Genomic DNA, 11985 nt, shown 5'->3' on the forward strand with positions numbered 1-11985 from the left:
GGGGTACAAGATGTCCATGAACCCCCCCAATGTGGATTCAGCTAAGTAATTACTGGGTAAGTTACTTATATAAAAATGACATTTTTATGATAAAATAAAGCTAAGTTACTTATATAAAAATGACATTTTTATGATAAAATAAAGCTTTTTATATACTTACCCAGTAATTACAGACGGGGCCCACCCTCATCCCCTCGCATGAACATGGAGCATAAACAAAAATGAAGCTCTTGGCTGTATTGTTCCTCTCTCTTACCCCGAAAGTGGGCGCGGTTAGTCATCTACATAAATTGAAGCTGCTGTCTAGTTAGAAACTCTTAGTTAAGTTAACCGCGCCCACTTTCTAACTGGGCAGCTAGAGAGGAACAATTCAGCCAAGAGCTTCATTTTTGTTTATGCTCCATGTTCATGCGAGGAATGGTGGGTGGGCCCCGTCTGTAATTACTGGGTAAGTATATAAAAAGCTTTATTTTATCATAAAAATGTCATTTTTATATAAGTAACTTATATCATAAAAATGTAATTTTTTATGATAAAATTAGGTAGTATAAAAGCCTCATTAACAGCTTACAGCCCTAGGGAGCTTAATGCTAGACAACATGAATTTCAGCAGTGGATTTTACAGTTAACCAACTAAGAACAGTCTGAAATTATGAAAATTACAAGAGTAGGACTAACAGTGCAATGTAGTCAAAAGTTTAACACAAAAATATGGAACCAAGCTGTACATAACCTTATGCTGTAGTTTCCAATAGTACAAATCAGTTTTTTACTGCTCCTTATGGGAGCCAGCCTTCAGCATCTCCTTCTGGTGTCATCACCTGTGCAAAAATGTATGGATCTAGAGATGTTAATATGAATACTTTATACATATTGATATCTCAGTGGCAGAACCACTCTTCAAGAGGTGACCCATGGATTTCAGAGGTGTTTTGGTTCTGGTGGTAGGATTCTGCAGTCTTTCTGGTTTACATGTTGACAAATTATGATAGGGATCATTGCAGTCTTACATCACTCTTTGTCTCATCAGGCAGGTTTGTTCTACAACAATGCCCAAGTAATTATATTGGTGCCATCCCCTCCATATAGGGTAAGCAATGGACTTAAGGAATTGGCTCACACTGTGTATGCTTCGGAGAAATGGATTCTGTGAAAAGTTTATGGTCTCCAAAATTCTCAGGCTTTTTATTTTTATTAGTTTTTTCTTTATTGATCATTGTGTTGAGGACTGATGTACTCCATGACAAAATCGTGACAGATAAATGTGGTAAATAGTAATGCAAGTGGAATTATAAAAGCAGTTTTGCTATATTTGTTTTGTAAAAAAAATTACTGACTTATGGTACCTTATTTAGAATGCGTTGTTAGGTATCATGGAGTATGTACACACTCGTGTAAATGACCTTTATTGTTTGTAAAGACAATGGGTCTCTACGCGCATTTTTTTATTTTTTTATGCTTATGATCTGTCACGGTGCACGCTTGTGTATATATACTGTACTGAACCTCCTTATTTACTCAAAACTTCCAATAAATATAAAAAGCAGAAAGTAAAAATAACTATTGCAGATCATATTGTCTGATACATAATGTAAATTGGGTTACTATGATTTCTAATACACAGGCACTGCTTTGTAAATTTTCAGGGTAGAATGGATAGTAGTCGTCTAAAAAGAAAGTCACTCCGTAGTTCATCAGAGTGTCAGGTCAAAAAGATGAAAAATAATGTAGAAGAGGGGATGGACACTTTCGACAGTTCCAAGCAGAATGAAACTGGAGGAGCAAGTTGCATTAACAATCATGTGACACCTCCAGAGAAAAGTGAACTTAATGAAAATTTAACTAATTATTCAATACAGGAGGAATTGAAGATTCATAAAGTAACTGATGTAAACAGTCCTAAAATACCACAACGGCAAGACAGCGAAGACTTCTGTGGTGATTTTAGGTCATATAAGTTAGCAGTAGTGAAAACTTCAGCCAGGAGAGTATCCAAGCCACCAGTCAGAGAAATAACAAAGATCAGTGCACCTAGTGACAGAGGATTGTGTCAGTCACCTTGTAATACAGGTAATTTGGATGATAGTAGGAAAAATGCATCAACTCCTTGTATACCATCAGATGGAAGAGGCAGACAGCAAGTGTCAACTCAGTGTAGTATATCAAGTGAGTTTAAGCCTTTGGGTAAGTCATCATCTTTAATAGAAGAAGACCTTTCTAATTTTGATGTTCATACAATGGATTCTGTGCCATTTACAGTAATAGAAGTTACATCTGATATATTATTTAAAAAAACCAATGCCTGTCCTCCTTCAGATAGTGATCAGGGTTACAACAAAGATGTATGTACACTCAAGCCATTCAGCGACAGAAAAAACAAGTTAGTCTTAACTTCCAAGGAAATGGAGGTTGATGGTTCAGTATCTTCTTGTACAGATTTATGCACAGTAAATGAAGAGGAGACCCCTTTAATTATCTCAGACATGAATGCAGGTATGTTGACATCAGAAATCAGGAATGAAGATTCACAAACATCTTTAGCAGGTACCCCTGCTGAAACTTTAACCAGTGGTGTTGTTAAATCATTGGGAAAGGTTAACAGTCATGTTAATAATTTTTCTCCTGAAAACAAACACAGTGTTGATTGTCAGGACCAAAAAATAGGAGTCGCTGATAAAGAACCAAAGGTACTTGGTAATAGCAGTGTTGATGAATCATCATGTAAGGAAAGTGAGGTGTCTAAACGGGAGGATAAAGGAATTGGACGTGCTTTTAAAGATAACCAAACTCTTATTGCCAAGAATATGAAGAACAGGAAATTTACAACTCACAATGTTTTAGAGAAAGTTTCTGTCACCTCACCAGTTCAGCTGGTACGGGAGGTACAAGAATCTGACACAAAGATTAGAAAAGCTGAAGGCAGTGGTTATAACAACAGTGCTCACAGAAGCAATAATTTGGTGTACGAAAAAAACAATTGGCCTAGCATAATGTCTGTTTCAGATCTTTCCCAAGGGAATGTGGATCAAGAAGTAAATCATGGTCTTGTAGCCAAAGAGACAACTGGCAAAATTCCTTGTGTGGATACAAAAAATCCTGAAGAAAAGCATGCCCATCATATTTCATACACAAAAAATATGACTGCTTTCCTCACAAACATGCAAGAGAATTCAGACAAAGTGGCAAAGAGCAAGATAAGTAAAAGTAAAGAATTTTTAAAAAATGTTAAGGAAGATACCAATTTTGGATCTGAAAAGAAAGTTAACGGAGCCCATAGTAATAACCTTAGTACTATAAACCAAGAAAATTGTTGTGGTCGGAGGTCAGACCCTGGTGTAAAAGGGTATGAGGTAAATGCAGCTTCGGAAAAAGAAAAAGTGTTGAAAAAGCACATGGAACTTTTAATAGATGCTAGAAATCAGGAAATAGATTGTCTTAAGAGTGATCTGAACTTTTTAAAGCAGAAATTTAATGACTTTGAAAAGCATAATTTTGAAACCATGAAGGCAAAAGAGACTACTTGGAAGTCAAAATTTCAGATTGTTTCTCAAACCAAAGATGATCTAGAAAGGAAGCTAAGAGGAATTGAAAAAAGCCGCTTATTGCTGCAAATGGAATTATGTCTTCACTCCCCAGATTTTCTTGACCTAGATTGTTTTGAGACTAGTTTTACTGATTTCAGTCAGGAAATAAAAGCTGTCCGTGCTCTTAACAGTAAATTACTTATAGAGATGCAGCAAAATCAAAATTTCAGGAATGTCCTAATAGAACATAAGAGTAGATGTAGCCAACTAGAAGGAAAACTACGCACTAAGGAAGAAACTATTGTGCATTTACAAAGGAGAATGAAGGAAAAAGAGTGCAGCCATCTGAGCGCCATCAGTGAGAAAGCTCGCTTTGGGAAATGGGTGGTTGATAGTGTGAACAAAGAGAAGGATGTACTGAAAGAGCAGCTAACACTTTTGAAAAACGGTAAATTTTTATTGCAAAAGAAGTTAGGACTTACATTGCTGACAGATCCAGGGACGGATTTTGCACAGGAAATAGACTGTGTACATATCCTGCAGGAAAAGCTACAATCTCAGAACGAGAAGTGTAAAAAAATTGAAGCAGCTTTTTGGAGTGAAAAGGCAAAGAGCGAGAAGTTAGAACAGAGTCTTTTTGAGAAGGAGATGAGGTCAGAAATTTTAGCCACTGTTGGCACTCAGACTATTGACCAATTCCATTGTAACCATTTGGCAGAAATGACCAAATTGATGTGTGAAGTTCAGAGAGAGAAACGTTTATGTACACAGGCAAAAGAACAACTCCAAGTTGAGCAAAGACAGAAGGATAAACTAATTGCCCATGTTAAAAAAGATTATGACAATAGTATGAATGAACTAGATCAGCACATGTCTTTGTACAGTAAGTATTGTGATGTATATATGGAAAAGATTAAGAAACTTTCAGATATCATGGATAATAAGTATATATAGTGTTATTCTGAGTAACTGCTTTAAGGCAAAATTCATTAATTTATAGAATAAGTTCTCTCAGTACTGTACAGCATAATATGACAGCAAGAACTGAGATGTGCAAATGTGTACTGTATTACTTATGGAACTGTAATCTTTGATATGATAAAAGAGGCTGTTTACATGTTAAATTGCTACAGGGACTTTTAAATATCTATAGAAGGACAGTTGCTGTTAAAGAGTGGTTTTAATTTGAGTAAACAAGTTGTTGTCGCTAAAGTATCTCTTCCATTATGATGAGAATTTTTATTCTTATAAGTTGGTATGTTTTGTTAAAGTTTGTTTCTTCTCTTTTTCCTTGCTTTAATAGCAGTATTTAATATAAGTTACAAATTTAACTTAAAACCTATGGCCTATTCTGATTTCAAGTTTTTGTTGTTGTACCTAAGGCTGTGGTACTCAAATTGTGAAAAAAATAATTTGATTCTCCCTGCCAGTGTAACTTGAGCTGGAATTTTTTTTTTATTTGACAACCACAAGTTATAAGCTGTGCATTTGTAGTACAAGTTAAGAACGAATAATATTTTTTATGATTTAATTATATTCGTTGAGCTCTGTTAAGTTTTTTATAATTTACAGGGATATAATGTTCATTGTTTTCATGAAAAATAACTACTGTATCAAGTTTTATGATTCTTATTCAAACACTTGTTTGAAGTAAAAATTTCCATTGAATTTATATTGGATGTAAAGGAGAATTGCATACTGTAATCTGATTTTTGCATGGAAATAGTATTTTGCATTTTTTGCCATAAATTTTGTTTTGTTTTACTGAATTTATATTGGATGTAAAGGAGAATTGTTTACTGTAATTTGATTTTTGCAAGGGAATAGTGTGTTGCACTTTGTGCTATCATTTTTTTTTACTATGTCTAATTAAATGTGCATGTTGATTAAATTTGAATTTTGAGATTCTCTTTAATAATGGTAAACTGATGTTTTTGTGCTGGATAAAATTCTCTGATTGTGACATCTTATGGCCATTTAACTATTTGTTTTCTGCTTATCCATTCAGTGTCGAGAGGTTTGCAGTTAAACCTAAACCAAACCTTGATTGTTGAAGGAAAACCAACAGGCATGTCAGTAGCCACAATTATTCACTAGTACTAAAACTTGTGGGCTTTGATGTGGTGAGGTACTTTTTCTAATATGGAAGTTAGTTTCTGCAGTTAAAATATAGATATTCTTCATTTTTTGTTAGCCTAACAATTTCTTTGTCTTACATGAGCTGAAAGTTCCACGTTGCTCTATTTTTTTTATAAACAGGAAATGTATACTTAGTGCCAGTGACTAACATTCAGTACCAGTTGATAGTGGGAGGTAAGTACTCCAATGAATGACCTGTTGTCATGTTTGGTGGTCTTACAGGATGGCAACTGAGAAGCATCCTAGCACCTCAGCTGCTGACAACAACTCGTGCTCAGACTTCCTTGTAGTCATAGTAACAATTTTATTTCTGTTTTTTTTTTTTTTTTTTTCGTTCAAAATAGAAAATATCAGGAAGACTAAAATTTTTTGGATTACAGAAAATTCTGCTCCTGAAACTTTGAATCAGACTGGAGTTGGATGCTATGTCTCTTCACTTGCAAAACTGGACTACCTGGCATTGCCAAATACAGTAAGGGAAAACTTTAGTCTCAGTCCTTGCCATCAGGTCTGGATCCAATCTCAATGGACTAATAATCCTTGAACACTGAACATAAGGTGTATATTTAGGTAAGTCACCCTGGGTAGCTGCCTTTTTAACGATAGAAATGTTGCTGCTGCTCTTGTAGGGTTCCCTTGGGTGAAGGGAACCCATCTTTGAATTTTATATTTTCTGTACCATGAATATGTAATCCGCAACCTTCAACTCTGGTGTTCCTATGATATTTCCCTTTGTCGTCTTCCGATCAGTTGAAAAATAGAAATAACATAGGACCTTTTGAGATATTGTTATTCAGATGAACCCGCTTTATATAGAAGAGGCCTTCATGCACCATTGACTTGAAATTCAAGCTTCCAAAGATTATGGTGTTTTTCTGAAAGAATTTGCAGAAGGTAATAGGAAATATAAAAAAATAAAGTGTAAATTCAGACAAGATCCATCCTGGACCCATTTTGAGTCTCCGTTTGTAGATAAGAATTTACCAAGGTTCTAAATATTGGAAAATGAAAACGAAATATCTTTGTCATGACCTGACAAGTACCTGTTAAATAGATATTGCCCTTAGATAACCAAAAAAAAACAATTTGTGAGTTATCTTGCAATGTCATCTATATATAACTAAAAAAAAAGTCGAAGTAACGAAACATGACACAGTGAGTACAGAGAATAATCATGTTTCCAATAATAAAAATGAATAGTGTGGTAGTAACTCCAGATGTGCACATGGTGGCTCAAATGATCACAAAACAGTGACTCTTCGGTGAACCAACTGTGGCCAGAATGACCATGCAAGATCAAAAGTGTGCACATTACATATATAGCACAACAAAGTATTTTTATATAACTAAAAGTACTTCAAGATAGAACTGGAATATTCATAATAGAAGCTGAATTGTAACTGACAAAGTAAGAGGGTTTAATGAGTTAACACAAAGAAATCTTATATACAAACCCATAACCAACAATGTACTCAATCAAATTAATCATTTAACCGATAAAGCAGAACAAAAAACAATACTGTATACTCTAGTGTACAAGTTAAAAAAATATTAAAGATGAAAATACAAATTAAAAAGAGTACGTATTAAAGACCCAAGTGCAAATATACTATCACCAAAGGTACTGCAGAGATTTAACACTATTTAAATTTTCTGCAAAAATAGAGAGAAGCGAAGATCAGTAACACTTCCAGTAGGCCGATTGTAGAATAGACATAAGGGGAACATATTACATGAAGGCTAAAGAGGTAGAAGCTGTTCTAACATCTGTGTTTTTATTTCAGTGAAGGTGCTAAAGAGGTAGAAGCTGTTCTAACATCTGTGTTTTTATTTCAGTGAAGGTGACAATCTTATCTGGTTGTGTTTATATTGGTACTGTGCCCAGGGCAAGGGCACTATTACGATCTCGCCTCTCGAGATCGACAGGTTCTTTAAAATAAACAAGCAATTGGGCTGAAATGACTGACGAGAGGTGACAAAGGAGGGAGGAGCTGAACAAAACCAAAAAAGTTACCTTAAAATTAATTTATTTACAATAAAGCTATATATACAGTACATATTTACAGTGAATCACTTGGTTCAATTTAGAATAAATTAAATAGACATATTACAAGTAAAACAAACGAGTCAAAAACATAAACATTAGCAGCACAATAATTACATTACAAATTCAGAACAATAAATGATCAAAGCAATAAAATAAATTAAGAGTCAGTACATAAATGAACATATAAATGACCAAAAGCATCATAAGGATGAGCAGCTCAACAGACATTACAAATGACCAACACAATAGGCATTAAACCGAGTCAGGAAAATCTACATATAAAACCAAATCAGTAAACATTACGAAAGCAAATTAATAAGCCATTCAAAAATATAAACAATACCCAGGCAGCAGAACTAAATACATAAACTGGCAGCTCAAAGGAACACTGCAGGACAACTCCGACAGAGTCGAAACGACAACCATCTCTTCCTCACGCACAATGCTGACGTCCTCCTCCAGTACCGACAACCACGACAGAGCCGACACGGCAACCATCTCGTCCTCCAAGAAACGTACTGACGTCCTCCTCCAGTTACGACGACCATGACAGAGCCGACACGGCAACCATCTCGTCCTCAAGAAAAACACTACTCTGCTGCCAGGACCTGACTCCGACTCGGTACGAATACCTGCAGCTGCTACCCCAACTGACTCGCTGCTACCCTGGACCCGATTCGTTGCTGCTACGAACCTGACCGACGCCATCAAACAGACGTCAACTCGCCAGCAAGAAAAACAAACAAAAACCAAGGAGGCAACAACCCACTAAGGGAACAATCGGCAAACGATTGTTCCTAACAGGCACTTACGGAAGCTTTGTTACCCATCGGATAGCTCATTCGCTGCGAAGCTCCCTCTGATACTTTGCTAGCCATCAGATATTCCTTCGCTGTAAAGTTCCCACCTAAGTAGAGGCATTCCAATGCTTTACTGGCACGTCACTACAGGTTAAGTTGAGCACTGCTCTCTTAACTAACAAGGAACCACAAGCATTGTATTCAATGCTGGAAACTTCTATTTTGAATTCATTACATGACACTTAATGTTTTGGAATAGAATATGTCCATGTATCCAACCTCCTCTCAATGTGGGATTCAGCTGTGTAATTAGTTGGAAAGTTACTTATATAAAAATTACATTTTTATGATAAAGTTTTATATGTACTTACCAAGTAATTACATGATCGGAGCCCTCCTTCCTCCCTCTGATGGACATAAGGCATAACAGAATGACCCTGTCTGCTAAGTCGTTCCTGATATTCTCATTAGTGGGCGAGACTAGTCATCTGCACTGAAGATCAGAAGTGCCACTGTGAAATTTGAATTTAAGCTGCCGTGCAAGTTTGCAACTACAGTATAGCTATGTAATTACTTGATAAGTATATATAAAACTATTTTATCATAACGTCATTTTATGGCAATTTTAAAAATTTCTTAGTATTTCAGTTAAGCTTTCTATCAACATTACTCCTATTGTGCACTAACAGTACAGCGAACACAGACAAGCGTTGCGGCCTGTAAATCTCTGCCTATTTTAGTATTATATAATATATATATATATATATATATATATATATATATATATATATATATATATATATATATATACATATATATATATATATATATATATATATATATATATATATATATATATATATATATATATATATATATATATATATATATATATATATATATATACACACACACACACATATAATATGCATTGTCACAAAGTATTCCAAATACCTGGTTATTACACTAGTCAGTCATAGAATTCAAAACTTACCTCACTACAGCCAAATACCTGAACTCTCATAACAAAAAAAAATATAACTAGGTGCTCCAAAGGCAACAGTGATCCCATAAAAACTTATCAACCATGTGAGGTTTCAAAATATCACACAATTGTGAGGTATCAATATATGTTAAAATTAACCAAAGGGCATCACTCCATACAACAACTGTAACTGTCTCCTCGGTTAGAGTCACTTCAGCAAAACTGAAGGAACAAAACTATCTATCATTTTAGTTTATTCACAAAGTTATTCCTACCACTGGTGGTAAATAAAAGAAACCCTATTGTAAAAACTTTTAAGTACAAAAATTTATTTTTAATTCAAATTTAATAAATCAAAATCCACAATCTTACTTTAATTAAAAAATTACTATCACTTGAAAACAAACAGTTTTTGTTGGTTCTATCTAATATCATTCTTAATTTTTTACATTCATATTTTAACACTGAATTTTATTAGTATATCATCATTCACCTATTCATTATCAATCATATCATTAATTTATATATTTCACCTTCATTACGGCATTGAATAATCGTGATGGGTTCTGGCGCTTTGTCTATAAGACCTAAATTTCATAATCAATCAAGAACTTAATTAATTCTTAAATAAAATTAAGAACTAAAATCACCAAAATGTTAATGTGTGAAACAAAACTAAGTAAGCATCTTGAAAAAACAGAGACTGTAAACACAAAATATGTAAGGATATTAAATTGAAAAAGAATTAAATAATTAAAATGACATTAAGAACACACTATTATACAAAACATGAAAATGAAATGCAAAGTAAATTCACCAAAGCACAAATCCCTTATTATATTGACCTGTCTACTAATCACTTATTTAAACGCTTCAAAATACATCATGGTATAAATTTTAATCACAATACCTGTTAACCAAAAAATACCATATTCCTGGAAAGGCACCTGTTTCGCACATACACACACTGCTACAACGCTAAATGTTAGATATCACAATTTAATCAAACGGAGCGATCGACATTTAATTACTTTATGTTAAGAATTTCAATTTTTAATGAGAGAAAGAGAGGGAACCACCACAAAAGGTCTCTAGAATCAGAATGACAAAATTTTCGGTCTCCAGTCAAAAGCAAGACCACATAGAATATTCCATTGAAGCTAATGATGTCATAAATGCAAAAACATTTCTGTACAAGAAAGCAAAGGAGGACGACATGCGATCAGAGTTTAAATGACGTAACTTCAATGTGCTTTTGTGCAATACTTTCTCCCAAAGCAGGTCACGTTCAAACAAGGGTATTGCTATACAACACGTGCTTTGATGCAATTGTTCGACTCGAGTCCAGATCAAGACGTTTAGAAGCAGACAAGACTGTGGGATCATTCAGTGTGACTAACAAAAAATTGCTTGCCAAACAGCCACAGGGTAACAGTCATAAAAAAAAAATACATGACATAATCTTTCTCCCGCTATTACATTATCTAAATGATTAATTCTGGTGAGATCTAACATTACTTTACATAGATATTTTAATAATTGTTGCTAATATACAGAATATATGATTATTAGAACATTCTGGAAAGATACATTTTTCAAGACTAATTATATATATATATATATATATATATATATATATATATATATATATATATATATATATATATATATATATATATATATGTATATATATATATATTATAATATATGTATGTATATATATATATAATGTATATGTACCTATACTTTTCATTCACATGGTATAGTTGAAGTATTTTGACAATTTGATATAAATTATTTTTAGTATCACTGATAATGGTAACCTGTTAAAAAATTGCATGTAAAATTAGTTAACATGAATGGACAGACAAACGCATTATCATGCGTCTCCAAAATTTGGATGCTGTCTTGGCACACAGGATAACTTTATAGGATCCTAATTGGCAGAAAATATAGTTAATGGACCGTAATTAATTGAAAATGAGGTAATGGCGTCGAATAATCTCAAATCACAATTGCATTTTTATCATTAAAAATGAAAGTAACTACCAGCCTCAAGCAACTCAATATTGTCCTCGAAGCTCGTAACTTTTGAAGTGTGTGGTAGAGCACTTTGTAACATTAAGTAAATTTTTTATGTAGATAATTACAGTATAAATGGCATAAAAACTGGCTGCACATCTCTTTGTCTTTCATCAAAATTAAGCGTTGTTTACATCTAATTTTGAGATGCTGCCAATGCAACGACGACGTAGTTTCTCTCGACGATGTAGGCTCTGCAGCCAAAAGTGATACAGATTAATTTTTGCGAATTTATTTCAGGGACGAGACTTATAAGTAATCGGAGAAAGGACGTCAAACGTGAAATAGTTGAATTATTAACCCGACTGGCTCATTAACACCCATCCGATTTTGAACTAAACTGCATTGTCATTGTGTTCGTTATAATAAATAGCATATGACGTCATGACCCATGATTAGATCTACAGC

The 11985-nt window shown here is 34.0% G+C and overlaps 1 protein-coding gene across 2 annotated transcripts in view; it reads left to right on the plus strand.

Moving 5' to 3' along the window:
• LOC136852526 (putative leucine-rich repeat-containing protein DDB_G0290503) overlaps window positions 1-5718 on the plus strand; it is a 22307-nt gene extending 16589 nt beyond the window's left edge. The window contains exons 3-4 of one of the 2 annotated variants that reach the window (XM_067127238.1): window positions 1647-2184; window positions 2317-5718. In XM_067127238.1, the coding sequence (XP_066983339.1) occupies window positions 1647-2184; window positions 2317-4478 (2700 nt within the window). In that variant the 3' untranslated portion in view covers window positions 4479-5718. Of the gene's footprint in view, window positions 1-1646 lie in introns of both variants that reach the window. The other variant, XM_067127237.1, reaches the window with a different exon arrangement.
• The last annotated feature ends 6267 nt before the right edge of the window (window positions 5719-11985 follow it).

This window comes from Macrobrachium rosenbergii, chromosome 25 (genome assembly GCF_040412425.1).
Source record: "Macrobrachium rosenbergii isolate ZJJX-2024 chromosome 25, ASM4041242v1, whole genome shotgun sequence".
In the NCBI taxonomy this organism is placed as follows: Eukaryota; Metazoa; Arthropoda; class Malacostraca; order Decapoda; family Palaemonidae; genus Macrobrachium; species Macrobrachium rosenbergii.